The sequence below is a fragment of the Nicotiana sylvestris genome, chromosome 7 (genome assembly GCF_000393655.2).
Source record: "Nicotiana sylvestris chromosome 7, ASM39365v2, whole genome shotgun sequence".
NCBI lineage: Eukaryota > Viridiplantae > Streptophyta > Magnoliopsida > Solanales > Solanaceae > Nicotiana > Nicotiana sylvestris.
The window spans coordinates 137,346,270-137,368,757 of NC_091063.1; the positions used below are offsets into that span (position 1 = coordinate 137,346,270).

A 22,488-nucleotide genomic window follows, 5' to 3' on the forward strand; every position below is an offset into this window, starting at 1 on the left:
ATTTTTATAGAAGTTAATCATTCTTAATGAAAATTTTGACTTCGCACACTGCTAGTATACCTCTTTCGACACCTCACTTGATACATATAGTCCAGAAGTTTCCAGAGAATTCTTTATAATCGATCAACACACCAGGCCAACAACAAAAAGAAAAAAATATAGGGATTCATTTCAATCCTCACTAAAATACAAACCCCTTTTCATCAATTTTTGTATATTTATTGTAACCAAATTCCCTCTTTAATACACCCTACACTATATCTCTCTCTCTTTCATCACTAGTACTGTCACCACTTTCTTTCTATTCTTCTACTCTCTGCTTATTCTGTTTCTTTTTTTTACATCCCTTCTTAGAACTCAGGAAAGAAAAAACAAATATGGCGCCACCTGGCTCATTTGGAAACAACATTACTGTTGGTTCATTTGAGGCTTTTTTTCAAGGCTGGTTATTACGCCAAGAACAATTCTTGAATGAACTTATAATAGCACAAAACACATTCGATGAATCACAAGAGGGTGTTATTAAAAACCTTATATCTGGTGTCCTAGCTCATTATCAAGAATACTTTGAAGAAAAATCAAGAATGTCTCATAGAAATGTATTCAATGTGTTTTCTCCTGCATGGTTTACTCCATTAGAAAAAAGTTACTTATGGATTGCAGGGTTTAAACCGGGTTTAGCTTTTTCCTTGGTAATGAATTCTGTAGATGATTTGAGTCAAAATCAAGTAGAGAGAATTAATAGGCTCAAATTTGAAACAAGGGTTCAAGAGAAGAATCTTATGGATGAGTTGGCGAAAATTCAAGAAAGTGTGGCAGCCCCTCCATTTATGGGACTAGCACAACAGTTCGGAGTTCATCTCCTGCGAGGTATTGAATTGTAAGACTATCTCGTATAAAAATTAAATTTTTTATATAAAGCATATTTTGGCACTGGTAAAATTTTCGCCATGTGATCAGAAGATCACAGGTTTGAAGCCATGAAAATAGCCTCCCGCAAAAAGGAGGGATAAAATTGCGTATAATAGATCTTAGTGGTCTGGCTCCTCCCGGATCCCGCATAGCGGGAGGATTAGAGAGTGTTTGGCTAAGCTTATAAGCTGGTCAAACTGGCTTATAAACACTTTTTGGTTTATTTACGCGTTTGGTAAAATTAAAAGTACTTATAGGCCAAAAATAAGCCAAAAGCCATAAGTTGGTCTCCTCCAACTTATCAAATTTCAGCTTATAAGCACTTTAGGTTTGACCAAAATATTTACTATTCTATCCCTAAAATATTTCTTTTTAAACAAAACTCTTCGTATACCCCGTTCTTCAGCTGCTTATTATTAATTTCAGCACTTTTATCCAAACACGTAACTGCTTATTTTTTAAATCAGCTTCAGCACTTAAAAGTGTTTTTCAGCACCTAATGTTTATCAGCTTCTCTAAATCAGCTAAGCCGAACGGGCTCTTAATTTACCGGCCTGGTTTTTTTTTTTTTTTGGGTTACTTTGGTCCTTCCTAAATATTGTTATACCCAAACAAATTTGGTTGAAAATAAATGTTGTTTTAAGAAACCATTAACTATTTTTTCTTCAATAAATCATTTTATACTATCTTTTTAAAAACATTTCAATTTTAGTTAAATAGCTCTTATATGATTCATGTCATCAAATAATTTTCTTAACGAGTCTGTCAAAAACCTTAAACGGCATTTCAAAGTACTTTAGGGAGTACTTAATCATGTTATGTCTTCATCACGTGTGAGCCTGATTTCCTTTTCACGTACCAAATAGTATTTTGCTTGTTGGATGACCCTGAGGTTTGAACCTAGGACATTTTGTCCACTCTAATTTCATGATGTAATACAATGCGCAATCATTTTATTTAAAAGTTTAAGCTATTAAAGAGAGTCATCATAATTATTTATTTAATTAAATTATGTTATAACAGGGGATGGTGGAAAAATAAGAGAAGTGGATGAAAACATAGAGACACTAAGATCAGCTCTAGAAAATGTGATAACAGATGCAGATAAATTAAGGACAAGAACAGCAGAGAGGGTGGTGGGGATATTAAATCCTTTGCAGAGTTTGAGGTTTTTGACAGCTGCAGCACAACTTCAGTTGAGAATAAGGATGTTGGGAATGCAGACAGAAGCAGAGAGACTGCAAATGCAAACCTTAGATGGTCGGTAGATTTTTAATTCACTTTTTTTTTCCGGGTAATTTTTGAAGACTGAATCATGATAAATTAGAAGTTTTGTGTTGGTTTTGAGACTTGTTTGATAATATTTGTAAGATAAAGATTTTTTTTTGTTACACCAATATTAGGCTTATGTTGTAATTGTAGGCTATATTCTTCAAAATGTTGCTAGGTTCGTGTCGAATTCTCGAAAATAATGTTTCTTTGAAGAATTTGATAAGAATATAATGCAATAATATTTTTAAAAAGTTCAAGCAATATAGGTAGAAATTACTCGGGTGAATGGTAAGTATAAGAGGTTACTTTCTTTCTTTTTATCTTTGGGATTGTGTTTTAATTGGCTCTATTTGTCTTTTTCATAGGAGTTTTTACCTTGTTGCTTTTATTAGATGTAAATTTATTGTAGTCTTTGGATTGTGTTTTAACTGCCTCTATATAGCTTGTCTTTTTTCCTATTAGTTTTCAAAGAAAGTGAAAACATCACTGCCCAACAGGACAAGAGGAGTATTTGTTTGAGGCCCACCTCATAAACACTCCAAGTTTATCTTTACCCATTTATTCAAATTTCTTTTGAGATAGCAGTCTTTCCCGGAACTCTGTATATATAAATACGGCCTTTTCTGGACCTTGTATATATGAACGTGGCCTTTTTCGGGACACTGCATATATGAACGCGAAGTGCTAACGAGTGGATTGAAACATTTTTTGTATTTTTGATTTTTCGCTCGATGTCCGATATTTATATTAGAGTCTGATTATATCCGAATTACAGTGAAGTGATGGACCACAAATAAATCTTGTCTTTTCTTCTAACGCTATACTAGTTTTCTATCATTAAATTAGCATACTGATGCCCTTTGTCCTTGGCTTTTCTTAATTTGCAGGATATGTTTGGCTAAATCCACGCGTCATTCAAATAAGCAGGATAAATGGGTACATTTAAATAATATTTTTAGAGATATACTTAAACCACTAACCTCCATAGATAAATCTAAAATCTTGCTATTTCCTACCAGTATTGCGTTTTCCCTTTTTTCTGTCAGCATTTTTCACGATAATAACGATTATGTCTGTGCGTTAATGCTCATATTGTTGGTTTCAAGTCTATAATTACACCTGTGTGAGATTGCCTTTATTGATTCCAAATCCGGATAAGGAACAGGTTGCAGTAGGTTAAACAACTAATATAAAGGTAATATTAATGCTGATTGTTTCTATATCCTATTTAGACTTCCTTCTAACAATGCAATCTCAAATGAATATTACTGTCTTTTCTCTCTTTCAAGAGTTACAAAACGTAACTACATAGTGCTCCATATTTTACAAGGTCTCAACTCCTCAGGCCTTGTGTTTCCAGAGAAAATTAAAATTAATTGAGCAAAGGCAAAATAGAAACAAATTTGGAGCTCCACGTGAAAACAGAAAGGTTCAAGAATTTGGAATTACTCGCGTTCGGCAATCAGCTAGCATCACTCAAAAGCAGATGATACGAATACTGTCCAATTAAAAAGAAAGAAAATATAAAATATATATGGAGATGCGGGGTATCGATCCCCATACCTCTCGCATGCTCTACCATTTGAGCTACATCCCCATTGTTGACCTTACTTTTATTTAATAGACATATGATAACTCTACAACAACACAACGACAACAACCCAGCAAAATCCCATTAGTGGGGTCTGAGGAGGGTAGTGTGTACGCAGACCTTACCCCTACCCCGAAGGAGTAGAGAGGATGTTTCCGAAAAAACCCTCGGCTCAAGAAAATTAAAATAATCCATACATGGTATTTATGCTAAATCAATGAATAAATGTCAGTACATCTTCTAAATATACTTTTACCACTTGAAATACAATTAATTAATATGTATTTCACAATATGAGTGTTGTCCATTGATCTTGCGTTAGGTGGTTTCATATTGTTTTTTTTTCCTCATTTGTGTCTAAAATGCTATCTTTTACGTCGCACTTGAATGTGAACTACAAATTAATTAAGGTAAAGTGAACAGACACAAATAGAAGTCTTATCTTGTCTAATAATTGTGAAATACCGATAATTGATGGTGAGAGGAAGACTTAGAGCCTGTTTGGCCAAGCTTCTAAGAGGTCAAAAATATTTTTTTGGCCAAAAAAGTACTTTTTGAAAAATTTAAGGTGTTTGGCCAAAATGAAAAAGTATATCTTAGCAGCAGCAGAAGCAGTTTTTCCCACAAATTCTAGCTTCTTCCAAAAAACAGAAGCAGAAGCAGAAAGTTAATTCATTCAAGACAAAAATAACCTTACAATAAATCTATATTTTTCAAATTATCCCTCATTAATTTATTTTTCTTTTCCTTTTCCTTTTCCTTTTTTTTCTGCTATACATTTATTCTCTTTTTTATTTTAATCAAATTTTTATTCTCTTTCTCCTATTCTTAAGAGTAGATTTTAATATTATATTGAATGATGTACTTTGATATATTTAAATTATCATGTAAATAATAAGTAATACCAAACACTCATTATTATTGCTTTGGAATAACTATATTTTATATTAATTAGAATTTTTAAATTATATTTTTTACTTTACGTTTTATATTTTAATTGAATTCTTTTCTAATAAATGTTTAAATTTATTTTTCATTTCTAAATAATACTAATCGCAAATTGAACCTTTACTATTTTTTTTCTTGATACTTAAAAATATTTTTTTTAAAAGATTGGCCAAACACGATGAGCTTGCAAAAAGCACTATTCAAACGAATCGGCCAAACACAAACTACTTATTTTACAAAAGTACTTTTTTCATAAAGTACTTTTGAATAAAAACGCTTTTCAAAATAAGTAGTTTTTGGCAGCTTGGCCAAACGGGCTCTTAATTACTCTATTTGTGGGAAACTATAATGTAGATGGCAGCAACTACAAATACCAATAATACAAAAATGTGCTAGATGCTTGATCAATATTTTGTAAAATAGAATATTTTATAAATTATGAAATACAATGTACAAGATGAATTTTTTTCTTTCTTATAAGGACAAGTATTTATATATATACTTATATTTAATAGAAGTTAGAAAGAGTTATTATAAGACGGGACTATTCTTGCTATTAGAGTTCCCAAAAAGTCCTTATAGAAAGCATTTAAAACAGCTAAGTTCATGCCGAACATGGCTGAAGTGTCCGTCACATTGTTTACTTCCCTATAAACATGCTCAATTTCCATATAAAGGCGGAACTACCTCAAGCAAGGGGTTCAAATAAAATTCCTTGCTCAAAATATTCACTTATTATACATGAATATTATAAGCTAAAAATAATAAAATACATGATAAATTTTAGGGTTGAATTCTCTAAACTTGAAATAGAAGCTTGATCTAACCTATTTTTTAGAATTCCCTTAATAAAAATACGACTCGATGTTTCTGGCTCCATCAATGTTTCCATAATTTATTAGTGATAATATCAAGCACATATCTTATTAATATTTTTATGGAAAGCAGGACAAAAGCATAGATTTTCTTATTTGCCTCTTCTTTCGGGCAGGAGTGTTAATATGGTAATGATTTTACTAAAAAGGAAAAAAATCAAATTCACTCCATCAGTTTAGTAAATATGTAAATAAAAATCAAATAGAAATATAAACAAATTTTATCAGTTTCAAGTGTATAACTTCGACTCAAGTATAACCAATTATTTTAGCTACTTGATTTTTCAAATTCCAGCCAACTCCTTTATCAAAAATTCAAAATATGCTTTTGAAGGAAGATTTAATTGAGTAGTAGGAAAGTGTACTACAAGATGAATAGGAGTAAGAAAGTGTGCTGCAAGATTGAACTCAATTTGTCTCAATTTATGTGATGCAATGTTTTTTAAATTATTCTAAAAATGTAATATTTTTTTATATTTAAAAATAACTTAAGTTTAAATTTTTTATTTTATTCTTAATAAAATAATTTATAATTATATAAATATATTGACTTATTTTAAATCATAAACTTAAAAAATATTTTTTAAAACATATTGTACCCAGTCAAACCACTATCATAGTAGGAGGTAAGAAGTAGATAATACTCCTTTTTCTTAAAAAAAATCTCATATCACAGCTTATCAAATAAAGTGAGATCTTTATCCAAATAGCCGATCATATTAATTGTTTACTTTTTCTAGTCATATATATTAATTATATATTGATTATACATAATTATACCGATGTAATACATAAATTATATATATATTATATATTGACCGACTAACCGACTATTTGAGTTAATTCTTCAATCAATAATTTAGCTTCTAAAGTGGTTGGAATTGATTTTGGGATTCTCTTGAACAGCCTATTTTTGGTTGTAAATATGCAACAAGGATATGTTGAGTCCAACCTTTTTTATTTTAGCGTACAGTTCGAGGAATACATAAATTAATACATCAATCAGCATATAGTTTCCAAAGCATTTTATACCATTTCAGCCAAATAAATGCCGAACGCCTAAGCCAATTCAAAATTCGAAACCGATCCAAAAATCTTCACTTCTCATTTCGCCATGTTCGCGAAGAAGCTTTTTCAGAAAGCCACACAATATCATCATAATCAACATCATCAGGTACTGTTTCTTTTGGTCTTTCTTCAGTTGACTTTGTCTGCTTTGTGATTCTCTAGAAATGATTTGACGTTGTAATTAGTGATAATGATGTTCATTTTAACAGTAATCATGATATAGGGATTTTTTATGCGAGATTGAAGCACTTCGTTGTAACTGAGCTGCGAAATTGCAATTATTTGATTGAGAAGCTGATCATAGTGAAATATAAGTGGATAAAAATCTTTGCTCGAGTTCTATATCGGAAATTGAAACAACTCCTTTTATTTTCCATTCTATTTGCTAGTATTTTGATCGATCAAAGCTGGATTATAGTGAAATAAGTCGACAAGAAGGCTTTTGATACTCTTCTCATCTGCCTAATCCTTGGTGGACAGAGTTGCTTGATACTTGTGCGGATGGGAGGTAGCAATGTTGGAATAGTCGAGCTGCACCTCAAGTTGGCCTAGACACCACCGAATTTTTTTTTAAAAAGTTTTATATCGGGAATTATGGAGCTGTTACTTATAAACTCTGCCTATTTGAGCTTTGCAAGGTATTGCTGGTCTCAAGCCTGGATTAAAGAGTATGGTTGCAGTAGGTTGATAGTCAACGTAAAGATAGTGAACTGATATAGATGATTTATATAGCCAGGCCAATTAGTTTGGGATTGACGCTAAGTTGATTGTTATGTATGATTTCGAATCTCATTCCCTGTGGCGGAGACAGGAATCCTAACAAGGGAACTAAAAAAATGTAAACTTGCACATCGAGCGAGTGACTTAACTATCAAGGGGATTTGAATCCTGCTGCAAACAGTGAGTGAATGACTTAAATACATGGGACTCGAATCTTGCCCCTAGGGCTTTGTTCTAGTGGTAAGAGCACAACTTGTGATGTGTGAGTTAGGCACATGTTGTTGGGATCAAAATAACTTAGTGCATGCGGAAACTAACAATACAAAGCTTGGTGGACGATAAATCAGACGACAAAAGAAAAATATACTAAACTAAGCATAATAATTTATAATGGTGTGGTCCATTAATCTACATATGATAAAACTAATATAAAAGAAGAAAAACTATCGAGAGAAAAATCTCCCCCTGGATAAAACTCTTTAATAACTACATTGTGGATATTTTTTTGTGCTCTTGTGAGAAGCAGAGATCCTTAATTTATAGATGTGCAAAACTTGTCTTCCAAGAAAAGGATAAGACATATTAAGGAGATTTATTCCTTTTAGGAGTCTTTTTCATTCCTCCAAGAAAGAGAGTCCCAATAAATTAGAAATTCAGGGCAAATCCTAACACATGTCACGGGTTTGAATCTTGCCGCAAACGAAAGCCTGGTATTTAAGTGGAGAAGGATAGAGGGGCGGACCCATTATCCACCAGTTTCAAACGATGCATCACTGGCCCTCAGGGATGTCTTAGTTATCAAAAAAGAAAAAGAAAAAAACTATATACGGGATTCAACAATTTATATATATAATAATTCCGTGTACCCTAATAGTACAGTGTAATTTTTTGATGTAGGGGATTCAATTAAACCCCCCTTCAACACACTTAGTTCTGCCACTGCTCATTACAATCTCCAAGAAATATGGAAGAAAAATGTGGAACAACATATAGTGCATTACTAACTGAATAGCAATATATAGGGCAATGTTTTTAGAAAATGTGATGCTAATTTATTTGGTCGTTGTTACTCTATTGGTGCTTAATTGGCTATGGTATTCATTCCATTTGACTTTTTAAGACTTGAATGTAGCTGGTGGAGTGATTCTTTTATTTCAACTTTTCTTGTGTTCAGCGAAATGGCAGTGGTTTGACAGCAAGTGACCTGAATGTTCGTGCTACTGTACATTATGGTATCCCGTCAACAGCATCAATTCTTGCAGTAGATCCCATCCAGCGCCTATTGGCCATTGGAACGTTGTGAGTCAAAGTTTTGATTTTTATGCACTTAATATGGACAGAAGCCTGTTAGCTCAGCTGTTAAGTAAAGCACTAACTCTGTTTTGGCTGATAAGACACTTCCTTGTGCACAAACATAACAAAATTCTTACTCCTGATATGCTTCTTTGGAAGCAGTGGCTCATTGAATCCTGATCATTTCAGTTTCCAGAGTTCAGTTCTGCATTGAACTTCCCCCATTATACTCGTAGTGTATATAAGCTAGTATGGCACAAACTTTGGGTTCGCTATAGAAAATGCTCGAATCATTCAAATAGATATGCATGCATCTTCTGGATAGGTATATACTTTTAGGCAGTGGATAGCTTTTGGAAGTGAATTTGGTTGGGAAAATTTCCAGTGAAGGTTGAAGAGGCTAGAGAAAAGGTTAAGGCTTGTCAAAATCATATTTTCACCAAGAGATAACTGGTGGATGTAATAGGCGTATAGCCACTATTGTTTGGCTGCAGGCCAGTTATGGTCATGTGGCACCCCCGCTCCCTGGTTTAGTAAATGATACGTTTACCAGTACCCTGTAGTGTTGCTTGACCTTTCAGCCCCTGAGATCCCCGTGTATGGTTTTTTTAGGCTGTTTAGCTTTGTACAAACTCCCTCTGTGTGCCTCCACTGTTAATTTTAAATAATACTCCCTCTGCCCAAATTTTTAGTCCATGTTTGCTTTTTAAGGGCCAATTCGACCGATTCTGGACATAGATTAATTCACTTACCATTAAAAGTTTAGGCACTTAAAGCTACATGAAAGTACTATAAATTGCGATATTTCTACTATCAAAGATGGCATAATACATCTCAAAATTTAAATTTACATAAAAAGTACTACAATATTAAATTGCGATATTTTTAATTTCAACATTATGGCATAGTACATCTGAACATCTTAACCAAAGGTATATGTTTTTATTCTTGGGAAGCTAAACTGGACTAAAATTTTGGGATGGGAATAGTAAAGGTCTGATTGATTCTTGAAGCAATAGTTCTGAATAAGAGGGTGGATCGTGCCCCATTATTTTAGGCTGATTAAGAAGGTGGTTCCTCACCACATTATTCCGGAACGTAAAGAAAAAATGGAAACTCTGTTTAGTTATACAAATCAGTCAGGTACTGGTTGGTGGGTGGGGGGGGGGGAGGAGTTTATTTGGTAGCATATTAAGCTCAATAGAGAAGTTGAGTCTTAATTAGATGAATATAGAAGTAGCAACACATTTTCATTTTTCTTTTCTCTTGCGCTTTCTTATTTTTTGATCGAAAAGGACTTCCATTTTGAGGTAGCGACAATCTATTTCAGATGGATTTAAAGTTAGGTGAAGGCTCAATGCATATTATAGTCTGTCCATACTATCTTGCAATTAGAAACTATTTACATAGATGGCTTGATGGCTGTATCTTGTTAACGTAGTATCCAAATTTTTTTGCAGGGATGGTAGGGTAAAAGTGATTGGTGGGGACAATATTGAAGGTCTCTTGATTTCTCCAAAGCAGTTGCCCTATAAATTTTTAGAGGTTTGGTTTTTGCACATGAAGTCATTCATAGAGATTCTTAGCTCAGTTCTAAAGGTTCCAAGTCTGTATTATTTGATATTATTCTTGAGCATTTTGTAACACCTTTGGAGCCTGGTTTCCTTATCAACATATTTAAGAGTTTCCGAGAGATAATGGTCTTTAGAATTGATAATGTCAGGTGTATGAGCTAAGTCAATAAAGAGCTGGGTTTTTAATCAAAATGTCACTCCAATACTTTTGGATGACAAAGTCCAATGATGACCATTTTTGTTTTTAGTGTTGCATTCCTTGGGTTTACCTAGAATAAGAGGACAATTAACTGAAAAGGGCCTACATTTATGGTATATGATACAAGGTAGGAAAGGGTATTCACTTTTTTCTTTTCTCTTTTCCTTTTGAAAAGGAAGTTCAATCCCACTGGGGCATTTTTCATCCTTGAGGCTAGGTGTTTGCTTGTTTGTCAAAGGTAACATCCGGCTTTTCTCTTTTCCTATTTTGGGTAGTATTGGTCAGACATAGAAAAGGTTCTTTGCTGAATAATACGAAAGTTTGCTATTATTTTTTAAAAAAATCTGGCTCACTATTTTCCTGTAACGCCAATAAACTGATGGTGTCTTCATATCTTGCCCTTGTATCATATTCATGATTCCTTTAATCCTTCTCTTTTACAATCTCAAGGTATATGTTTGATCGGTTCTCTTTTATTTCTGTTTTTGTCTGTGGCAGTTCCTTCAAAACCAGGGTTTTCTTGTCAGCATCACAAATGAAAATGATATTCAGGTATTAATATTTTTTCCAATAAGTTGGGTTTTAATGCCCTTCTCAGTGCAGCATTCTCAAATGTTAATCAAAGTTGGGAAACTTAAGACCATTTGTGCACTGTAGCTTGTATTTTTTTATTTTTTTTTGGGGGGGGGGGGGGGGGTTAATGCCCTTCTTGGTGCGGCATTCTCAAATGCCAATCAAATGAGGGAAACTGAACATAATTTGGCGCCTTAGTTTGTATTGTATTTCTTGTCTGTTCCTCGGGTTCTTTTTTTTTTTTTTTAAATAAAGTAAGTTGCTTCACTGAAAGGCATCAAACAGGTGCAGTGATTACAAAAATAGAGATGCTAGCTCCTTTACAAGATGTTATGATAGGGTCTGGAGCTAAAGAGGCAAGTCTAGAGTGAGGAAGACAAAATCTAAAAAGACAGTAGAGTTATTTACATAGGACTGTTTGGCCCATCAAAAAAGACTAAGCAAACATCTGGCCTTTAGCAAGTGTATTGGAGTTGAGACTCCATCGAAACATCTGAGGTTTCTTTCAGTCCATAGGCACCATATAATACAAGCTGGTATCATCCTCCAGGTGTCCCTGATGGCCCTATCAACTCTGCTTTCTCTGCTGAGATATGTTAATTTTGGCATTTGTAATCAAGGAATTCCTGCATGAGCTTGGTCGCGCCATGACCTTGCCTAAGCAAGTGAATTATATAAGTCTTGCTTTAGGTTGGTGGATCTAGCTCTACCATATATATTATAATATCTTGGTTAAGTGTTCCTAGGGTTGCCAGGAGAATGTGAAAAAGCATATAATGTACATAAAGAATTAAGGTCTCACTGGAACTTGTTGGTATCCTTAGTGATAGTAAACAAGAAATAGCATCTACAAATTATGAGAGATCATTACTTCTAGTTATACCGTAAAGAGAATAATTGCTAGGAGGTATAGCAACTGTACTTTCTTGAAATGACATTTTGGTGTAATGTGAAAAATGTATATAACATAGGTTCTATATTGGATTTCATACGCTCTTCTATACTAAAAAAATTCTAAATCCACCGTTTTACTGTATTTGAGCACACACTTGGTGCTATAATTAATGAAATTGTACCTAACATATCCCCCAGAAAATAAAAAACAAAGAAGCAACTGATGGATCTTGCAATTACCCAGGGCAGAATCTCTACAATTGTGTGGTGAATTGACTCGTTTTTCATTTGAAAACCTGCTATATTGTACCTTGGACATTGATCCCTCAGCTGCAATGGTAAAAACACAATGATGCAAGAGGTTTGAACAAACTCATGTTTAATCACTATGACTCACTTTGCTTAATCTCAAAACCTGCTCCATTCATTTCCTTGAACATGTGTTTCTCAGAGACACTTATACATTTATGTTGAATGTGAAATATTGCCCGGCGGTTTAATGAAGTTTTGTTGTATAATGTCAAATGTCTAGTAATCACCAATTAAATTACGTCACTACCGAAAATTATAAAAAGACCATTTCCATGATTTTCTGCTTTTTTATGTTTTGCCTCAAAGCAAGTATACTTTGACTGGTGAATGGTTTCCTTTCAAGGGTGCATTCCTCTTGAAAGCAAGAACAGTTTGAATGGCCAAGGAAGACCTCTTTGCAAACCCCGCCCCTAAAGATAGAAGAAACCCAGAAGAAAAGTCAAAAGAAAAATCTTTCATTAAAGGTTGCACTGACGTTGGTGCTCAGAGGGCCCCTGTGAAACATGAGTTAGGAACTGTTTGTGGTTAGTAGGTCTGTAAGATTTCTCTTTCTCTTGATTTTCTGCAGGTTTGGAATCTCAAAAGCAGATCTGTAGCTTGTGATTTGCAATGGAAATCAAATATAACTGCTTTCTCAGTTATCAATGGCTCTTCCTTCATGTACGAATTCGATGTGAATACAAGAAAGTTTTTACAGTGCAAAGAGTTGAGAGTATTTTACGCTTATAATAAAGTTTTCCTGTCATTCCAGGTATGTTGGAGATGAATATGGAACAATCTCAGTTTTGAAGTTCTGTGTTGAGAACAGAGAGCTTCTGCAACTGCCATATCAGATCTTGTGGAGTTCTCTTTCTGGTGCTTACTGCATGATCTTAGTGAAAAATCTTTTATCTGATCCATTATTTTATATGATTATGTCTGTTTCTTATTCTTGTAAAGTGACTCTTGTTTAGTTGAGATAATTTTTAATTGTAGAGTATTTTGAACTTTGAGCTATTTCTTGGTGGATGTTAAAACTTTGGATTTACAAGCACAAATAGCTCATTCATGTTTAAGGCAGGAATCAGGATATCTACTAAAAAAACCTGTAGGTTGGCTGTACCAAGATATGCATTTCCGTATTCCAAAGTCCAGGGATGCAAATTGCAGATAATTAGGCCTAGTTCGTGCAATGACAATACACAGGCATGTCTCTTGATTCAGAAGTGATTCACGTTCATTATACAATGGTTGAACCATTTTGTAGCCAGCCTCCAAGAAACACAATCCTTACGTTTAATATAATCTGTTCTAGTAATAGAGGCTATTCAATGAGCTTTTTGCTGGTACCATATGCACCTGTAATTAACACAACTATATCTTCTCCTTTATTATAGGGTTTTCACCTCCTCTACCTTATTCTGGCATAACTTTATTTCAAGTACATTAGTTCTGGATCTAATTTCTTCTAATACAATCAACCTCGAGTAGCTTTGGTTTCAGATCCTACATTATTTAATATATGTGGGATGTATGTGATTGAACTAGCTTCTCTAGAAAATTATGGCCACATGAAGACAGTTGGCTCTATTTTGGGATTTCAGATCTTTCTATCAGACTAAGCATCTCCACCAAGCATATTTAATTTGTTTAGAGAATACCGATTGGCTTGATTTAATCTCATGAGTACCTAACAACACGTTTGTTCTTTTGTCTTAAAGAATCTTATTTATCAAATTCTCATGTGCTTTTATAATTCAACAAACCTCTTTTTGCATTATTTTGCAGAAGCAGCTGGTTTTGCGAATTCAGATCATCAACCAGTTGTTGGAATTCTCCCCCAACCTTTTACGTCAGGAAATAGGCAAGTCACAATTATTGTGTATAGTTTCTTCCTCACTCCTCACTAACCTCGTGTTAACCAAATTAAGCCCTATCCTTTTGCATTTGTTTATTTTGTCCTTATTAATTGTCTTGCATGGTATATGTTATGTTAATCGCTGCTGGTCTTTGACATACAAGTTGGAGAATCTTAAATGTGAATGAAGCAAGAAAAACGGAGAAAGATCTATCCTGGCTTACAGATTTTTTTCCCAAGATACATGACCCAGTTATGAGGTGGCATTCGGTGGTTCTTTGGGATAAAAGAAGTGGTTCTCGTGGGATAAAAAAGAGTTGTTGTTGAGCAATTTCTAATAGTGATTACAGAATGCCAGTATATTTTGGTTATAAGAAGCTTGGCAATGTAGTGAAAGCTATAGAAGTATAGATGAAGTGATGTCTCCACTCATTTACCATTTGGTCTTATTGTAGATGTCTTCTCTGGCCAAAATTCCTTTGTTGCGGTCTTCTGAGTAAGAACCAAAAACCAAGAAAGTAGTATATTTCTATTAATCGATAGGAAGTGCCTGGGTAAGTACTAGGCAAAATTGCATGGTGGAGGAGGTATAATTTACTGGTAAGAAACTATTATTCCTCTTTATTGGTGGCACTAAATCTGTCAGTTGCTGTACGGCAGTCAGTTGTATCAAATGAAGCACGAGTGATGCATCCTTCTCTACGTAGTGTCGCTTTGTCTTTATGACTTGGTAACTGTAATGGGTTCTGTTAGAATCTTGAGTATGTTTTTGCTTATAAGTTCCTGAGCTGATTACATTTATTGCAGATTATTGATTGCATATGAGAGTGGTTTAATTATACTATGGGACGTCGTTGAAGCCCATGTTATCATTGTTAAAGGTGATAAAGATCTCCATTTGAAGGATGGTGCTGTAAACTTTAGAAAGAATGCAGATTCCAGCTCTCCTGATGATTTATTGAAGCATGAATTTGAGGAGAAAGAGATAACCACACTTTGCTGGGCATCCACTGATGGATCCGTTCTTGCTGTTGGGTACATAGATGGAGATATTCTGTTTTGGAAAACATCAAAATCAACCTTAAGCAAAGGTCAAGAAGCTGGACCATTTGATAATGTTGTTAAGCTACAGTTGTCTTCTGCTGAAAAAAGGCTTCCTGTCATTGTCTTACACTGGTGGGCGAACAGTAAATCCCGGAATAGCAGCGATGGCCATCTTCTCATTTATGGCGGTGATGAAATAGGATCCGATGAAGTCATTACGGTAAGTTTTACACTTCATCACTGAAATACTCATTATTGTTTTATCATTATGCTATACGTAGGCTCGCTAGCCATGTAGACTTAATTGTTTCAATATTCTCTGTACCTCAAGATTATAAAATGTTGCATTTCTGGGTCAAACTGAACTGCACTTTAGGACAAATAAAAGTCAAGCTATATCTTAGTGTGTGTATTTCCAAATTGTAATATATATTGGCTTTTGAAGTATGAAATGATCTTGATTGAATAAGTATATTTGATATCTAATGGAATCTACCATTTTAGAGTTTTAGTAGATAAGTCAAGCTGTTCTTGTTGTAACATTTTCAATGAGTCAAAACAGATTATGATTTAAAATCTATATAACATTTAAACTGGTGCTTGACGTGTAGAGAACTTTTAATTTGACATTTCTAACCCATCTATCGATCAATTCCAATCAATTTTAAATGCTAAATTGGGTTATCAGAAAACTGCCTTAGGTGAGTCAGAATAATGAATAATCTATGGTAGTAGAAGTGCACATATGTACATAAGGTTGCTTTGAAAAGTATCATTTCCCTACAATCTTCATTATATTCTAGTTCGTTTATATTTTCTGACTGTTTGCAATTTGAAGGTTTAAGTGTTTAGGGGAGGATACATTTCTAAATTAGGAACTAGTGGTAAAAGTCCTCACAGATTCAGCTCTCGGCCTTCATCCCTAGAGAGGGGAAAGAATTTGAACAACAGCTCTTAAACTTCTGTTGGGTGCCAATTGTGTTCTAGGGATATTACATACCATCATACTACCTACACTCTCAAACATAATCATGTGTAATGATAAAAACATTAATTTCTTCTGCTTTGCTGCTGCAGATTCTTACCCTTGATTGGTCATCTGGAATGGAGACTTTGAAATGTGTTGGTCGTGTTGACCTCACTCTTAGTGGCTCATTTGCCGATACGATCTTATTACCAACTACCGGGACAGCAGCAACTGATGAAAAAGCTGCTTTATTTGTGTTGATGAGTCCTGGACAACTAAAACTTTTTGATTGTTCAAGCTTGTCTGACTTGGTATCCAAAGAGTTGAAGAAAATATCTCTATCAGCTGAGGATTTTCCTGTAGAATTACCGACAGTTGATCCTTCCATGACTGTGACAAAGCTTACACAGTTGCATTCAGATGGAAACTTACCCGAGCCTCTTCAAGAGGTGCTGCTTCCCTGTATCATTGTCTCCCCCCTTCTCATTTTTCTAAAAATCCGGACTTATTTCTCATTTAGATTTTTATGGGATTTGTATCTTAACCAGACACCTTTATTCAAGAAGTTTTGCGCAGCAACATCATCTGGGGCTAACGGATGGCCCTTGACTGGAGGGGTGTATAATCATATTTCTCAAGCTGAGACTAACAGGATTCAAAGAGTTTATATAGCAGGTTATCAAGATGGATCTGTAAGGATGTGGGATGCCACTCATGCGGTTTTCCGTCTCCTTTGTGTTTTGGATAATGAGGTTGAAACAGCAGTTACAAGTTCCATGTTACTTCTAATGAGCAGTTTTTTCATTAGTCATTTGAATACGGAGCTCTGAACTTTACTCTGGTGATTTCCAGGTTAAAGGTGTAAATACTGTTATATCAACTGCTTCAGTTTCAAAAATAGATTTCTGCTTCCAGACATTAAGATTGGCAGTTGGGGATGAGTGTGGTCTGGTGGGAAACACCTTCTTCTGTTTCTAATTTGGTGTTAGTGTATATCCGCGCTATATTAATCCAAATTAACATGAAATGCAGGTACGCCTTTATGATTTCAAACATAGCGATATGGAGAACTTCCATTTTATTACTGATGCTAAAAGTGAAGGTAATGTAACTATTATTCCAGTATACAGTGAACTTGTTGTCATAGACTAATGGCCTGCCTTAATAGTAGAATATGCTTGACATTGGGTTACAAAATTCCTTATCCGGACAACTGAATTTCAACAAGATCTCATGGCTAATATCTACAGCAATATTTGGAGGTTTTCTGTGAAATGGATGGAAAAAGTTTGATCTCTGTCAGAAATAGACAATGTTATAAGTTCGAACAGTCAAATTCTTTAGTATCAGGTAGTTGCATTCAATTTTTGGGGTGGAATTTTGAACTTAATCTTAATTTCCTAACTGAAACTTGTAGACTTTTGACTGAACTTGGGATTGGAACTTTGGCCAAATATTTAAGTCTAGCATTTGATTAACAGCTTAGCTTTGAAATTGGTCCTCCAAATGCAGCTGGATGAGATAGTGAAGATTACATTAACTTTTATCAAAGATCTCTTGCTGAATAGCTTGCAAGATTCGTGTCGATTCCATTGAAGTAGTTTTTCCTGGATGAATGTTTTCGGCCTCGTCTTGTATATTTGTACCAGCCTTAGTGAATACATATTTGTATAATTGTAGCACAGGTTTCATTATTTGTTAGTCAACAATGTTGATTCTACCGGGTCTTGTGGGGGTCTCATGGACTTTCTCCCCTATAATACCAATGAAGCAAGTTGAGACAGCGCAACACATTCTTAAACACACACAACATGCGTAACACAAATGACAAATTAGATTGTCCCTGATTATGGTTTTTTTTCTTAGTTGAATTTGATTATGACAACGCAAAACCTCTAACCACCTCTATTGCTCCAGGTAGCTCTCCACGGTCATCTAAAGCTACTTTGTGGCCAATTAATTGAATCTACTGCACAGCACGTTTTTTTACCAGTATCTTTTTCTCCCTAAAATGAGTGATGGGATGTCGAGTATGAGGATCAAACCATTTAGTTTTCACATTGATTTCAGACATTTATTACATATTTACTCTGCACAAAAAGTACTATAACCTAAAACTTAAAAAAATTGAAAGCACTTAAAAGTTATTTCAGAACATTACAGTCAAAAAGCTGTCTGACTCTTCAAATTGTAATATTGTTTGACAGAATCGGATAGAGAAAGTAATATGTCATTGCCATGTTGATATTTTCCTGATTTACTTTGCATAATTCTTTGAAAATCAACTATTATCTTTGAATTCACTGGTACATACCTTTTCATAGTTCATGAGTTGGCACAAGGTCAAGGACCTAGCTGCAGAGCTGTTATAAAGCTTCTCGATGTTCGCGTCCGAGCGATCGAGTTTATAAATCATGGAGCCAAACTCGCAGTTGGATATGAAAATGTTAAGGTCAGAAACCCAATATCCTTCTCTTCAAGTTTTGTGATGATCTTATGATGTCACTCTTGTTGATTGATGTGGATACTTATTCACAAAGGCCTCCAATTTCAGGTTGCAGTGCTTGATATGACTTCATTATCAGTTTTGTTCTTGACAGACTCCGTATCTGTTGGTAGCTCTCCACTGGTCTCAGTGATTGCAAAGAGATTTATGCATAGTGATGGTCATAGCAAAAGCCCAAAACAATCAGAGCTTCCAGAAAACCATATGGAGGAACTCATGTTCGTTTTAACTGAGGATGCAAATATCTATGTAATTGATGGTGGTAGTGGTAAAACGTCCAGTTCAGAGCCCCTGCATTTAAAGAAAGCGTCAACAGCAATTTCTATGTATGTCATAGGCAAGTACATATTTGTAGAGAAATTCAAATTGTTTTTACGTGTAAGTTGCACTCAGTTTTGTGTTGATTCATTGCATTTCAGAAAACAACACCCCATTTTCTGGTATAATAAGTAAGAAGCCACAGTCCAGCAAGGGTGATGCAGATAGTAATGAGCCTTCACAGGACATGACCACTAGTGATCAATGTGATACGACTCCCTTTCTACAAAATGACCCCTCCAGGAAACACTTTGAGGAGTCCTTTGTTATACTTTGCTGTAAAGATGCAATACGCACTTATGCTACAAGATCTGTGGTTCATGTGAGTATATTTTTTCATTGCTTCTGATTTCTTGTATTTCTATGTCCTTGAATGTTTTATATAATTCCATTTGATATTCCAACTAGGGGGACAATAATTCTGCTTGCAAAGTGAAGCTCGACAAACCTTGTTGCTGGACAACTACTTTTATGAACGATGGGAAAGTTTGTGGGCTACTATTACTCTTTCAGAATGGAGATATCGAGATTAGGTAAGCTTTTTCTTTCGTAAATGTTCCAGCAAGTACCATTTCCCAACTTTAAGGATGTTAGTAAGGCATAATCAGATTATTCTCCAGTATTTGGCTGCCTTAAATTGTTAAAAATCTTCTCTCCAAGAAAATAAACACATCAACCAGTCAATCCACTACACCTCGATCCTAAACTAGTTTACATCAAATGGAGAAAATTTACTCGTGATATTTATGGATGTTATTCATATTTTCTTTGAAAGTATCTTAATTCGTATAGTCATTTTCCTGTACAATTATCACAATTCGTACCATACATCACTTCCTTCAATCAGCACATAAACATTGTTGTAAGCTCTTAGTACTGCTCCATTTCCAAAATATTTTCTGATGCCCTATACCCCATCTTCTAGCATTAGAGGTGGAGACAAGAATTGCTCGATACATGTCACCTACCTTTATATTAACCAAATGTCGGAAAATGATCTAAGAAAAGTTTTACATCATACTAAATGCACCTTGAATGTGCAAGTTTTATGTGCCTTGTACAATTCCTTATTGTCAATAATGAAGGATTGCTTCTTTGCTGCATGTCCTAGATAATATATATTACAAAAGAACTGTGTGTTAGAACATTGCTAACATGTATATATCTCCAGATCTTTGCCTGATCTAGAGTTGGTGGAGCAGACCTCCTTAATGTCAGTTTTAAGGTGGAATTTCAAGCTAAATATGGACAGGGCGATGAGTTCCATGGAGAATGGCCATGTTACCTTGGTAAAAAAAAGTTGCAGTGCATGCTATCATCCTATTGTTCAGCATTATTCTATACTTATTAAAATTTCATCCTATTCTTGCATGGCCTCTTAATATCTTTGTCATAACAAATATCAGGCAAATGGTTCTGAACTGGCTTTCGTGTCCCTATTAGCTAGTGAAAATGATTTCAGGTATATGATCAACCAGTGCTACTTTCCATCAAGTGAATAGCTTACTCATGAGCTGCATAGATTGTTCAAAATTACTGATTCAGCAATGCGTTTTCCAGAATTCCAGAATCTTTGCCGTTTCTCCATGATGAAGTGCTCGCAGCTGCAGCAGATGCTGCCATCAAATTCTCCACTCAGAAGAAGAAACAGGTCTGGTTGATAAAGATGTTTCCTTGTGGTCTATATTTTGCAGTGGCTGAATTCTTATCAATGTTGCTGCAGGGTAGTGGGCCAAACATTATTGGTACTCTCGTTAAAGGATTTAAAGTGGGAAAAACGAACCATAATATGGATCTCATCGAGAGGTCTAAGTCAAACTTTAGTCATCTGGAAGGTATCTTTATGAAGAACCCACTCAACCCAGAACCGTCCCCAACTATCAGTAAGGAAGTTCAAGGAGCAGTGGAGCTCGATATAGGTAATATCCCTACATTCTTTGCTTCTTCAAGAGTGACACACTTTTCTGTCCCTATATATTGGTCTATACAGCATTTCTGTAGTTGACGTGCCCCTAACTGAAGATTTACTTCTGACGCAGATGATATTGAAATTGATGACCCTGTCCCTGTGGCTCCTACTTCATCTCATAGCACACAAAATAGTAAAAGAGGTAACTTGCATCAAATAAGTCATCTGCACTTTCAGAATTCATAATAACAAATATTTTCCTTGTACATTGCAGGAACTGAAAGAGGGAAGTTGCTTGATTCTGAGGGTGACGATGCCAAGCCCAGACTTAGGACACGTGAAGAAATCATAGCAAAATATAGAAAAGCTGGGGTAGTAATATTTGTCGGTGTTAGAACCTTTTCATTCCCCACTGTGTCTAATAAATGTTCTCATTGTCATTCAATCATTATATCTTCCAGGATGCATCATCAGCGGCTGGAGAAGCTAGAAACAAGCTTCTAGAACGGCAAGAAAAACTTGAGGTACTTAAAATGGTGAAGATACACGTGTAACACGAAATATTGAGCATGATGATACCGGTGCACAAAGTATCCCGCATTCATGCAGGGTCCGGGGAAGGGCCGCACCCAAAGAGGTGTTATGTAGGCAGCCTACCCTGATGCAAGCATCAATGGTTGATTCCACGGCTCGAACCCGTGACCTATAGGTCACACGGAGACAATTTTACTGTTGCTCCAAGGTTCCCCTTCATTGAGCATGATAATACATGAAATAAATTCTTGCTTGTAACCAAAATTAGTTGTGTGAGTATATCAAGCTAAGACCGCTCATGGTTTAAAGATTAAAGAAAGGGGGGGATAGAACCTGTAAGTTGCATATTTTCTGGAAGATAATATGCTCATTCTTGTGTTTGTGCTGCAACTTGGTCCCTGGCCGTTGTCTGGTTCTGCACACTGTATAAACAGTCTTCTTGTGCAAACCTTGCTTATTCTGGTTTATGATGATATAACTTTATATGGTTTTGCAGAGAATTAGCCAAAGAACTGACGAACTACGCAGTGAGGCGGAAGACTTTGCATCATTGGCAAATGAGCTTGTCAAGGTAATGGAAAATCGCAATCGCAAATGGTGGCAAATATGAAGATAGGCCTTTTCCTTGCTATTAATCATCCTTGGCAACAGAAGATTCATCATTTTACACCTAAGAAAATATCAGTGCATATAACCTGTATAGATCGGCCTGCCTTTGAAAACTTTTGGGTTAAAGCAACTAAATGAGAGAGTAGCTTAGGTTATTTGTTATTCTTGAAGGAATAACCTAGCATTTTTTCTTAATTTCCAGTCTGTTTGTCTGCCTGCAAAGGAAAATTATGCATGTAACGGATGTCATTGATATTGTTTGTGAAGTGTGTATACAGAAAATCCAATGACGGCCTAGAATTATAAAGTGCAACATGTATTAGATCTTTGAGTTTCTGTGTAATTGAAAATCGATGAAACATGTTTTCCTTCCAACAATAAAAGCACGTATATGCTTTACTATTTATATTGGATTGAAGCATCTTCAAACCTCGACCTTAGACAGCTCGTTTTATATGGATCACTAATAGAACTGTTGGTTCTTTAGAATCTAACATCGAAACCACCTTTGAAGTTACCCAGTCTAGTTTCAG

At 35.0% G+C, this 22,488-nt stretch overlaps 2 protein-coding genes across 3 annotated transcripts; both read left to right on the forward strand.

Annotated features, from left to right (window-relative positions):
- The first annotated feature begins 308 nt into the window (after nucleotides 1-308).
- Nucleotides 309-3,157, forward strand: LOC104220319 (protein ZW2-like). Its single transcript, XM_009771166.2, has 3 exons — nucleotides 309-870; nucleotides 1,936-2,172; nucleotides 3,072-3,157. The coding sequence occupies exons 1-3, from the start codon at nucleotides 378-380 to the stop codon at nucleotides 3,128-3,130; spliced, it is 789 nt and encodes a 262-aa protein (XP_009769468.1). The 5' UTR covers nucleotides 309-377; the 3' UTR covers nucleotides 3,131-3,157.
- Nucleotides 3,158-6,576: 3,419 nt separating this feature from the next.
- LOC104220306 (uncharacterized) lies at nucleotides 6,577-22,361 on the forward strand. 2 transcript variants are annotated; one of them, XM_009771149.2, is made up of 24 exons: nucleotides 6,577-6,772; nucleotides 8,561-8,685; nucleotides 10,140-10,224; nucleotides 10,951-11,004; nucleotides 12,800-12,891; nucleotides 12,983-13,086; nucleotides 13,999-14,074; nucleotides 14,876-15,332; nucleotides 16,190-16,528; nucleotides 16,628-16,831; nucleotides 16,932-17,030; nucleotides 17,112-17,181; nucleotides 18,404-18,531; nucleotides 18,634-18,922; nucleotides 19,005-19,225; nucleotides 19,312-19,436; nucleotides 20,075-20,192; nucleotides 20,310-20,365; nucleotides 20,464-20,554; nucleotides 20,627-20,822; nucleotides 20,943-21,014; nucleotides 21,087-21,184; nucleotides 21,274-21,336; nucleotides 21,843-22,361. In XM_009771149.2, the coding sequence occupies exons 1-24, from the start codon at nucleotides 6,713-6,715 to the stop codon at nucleotides 21,954-21,956; spliced, it is 3,336 nt and encodes a 1,111-aa protein (XP_009769451.1). In that variant the 5' UTR covers nucleotides 6,577-6,712; the 3' UTR covers nucleotides 21,957-22,361. The 2 variants fall into 2 exon arrangements, with proteins under 2 accessions (XP_009769451.1, XP_009769458.1); XM_009771156.2 differs by lacking the exons at nucleotides 6,577-6,772; nucleotides 8,561-8,685 and adding an exon at nucleotides 10,628-10,690.
- The last annotated feature ends 127 nt before the right edge of the window (nucleotides 22,362-22,488 follow it).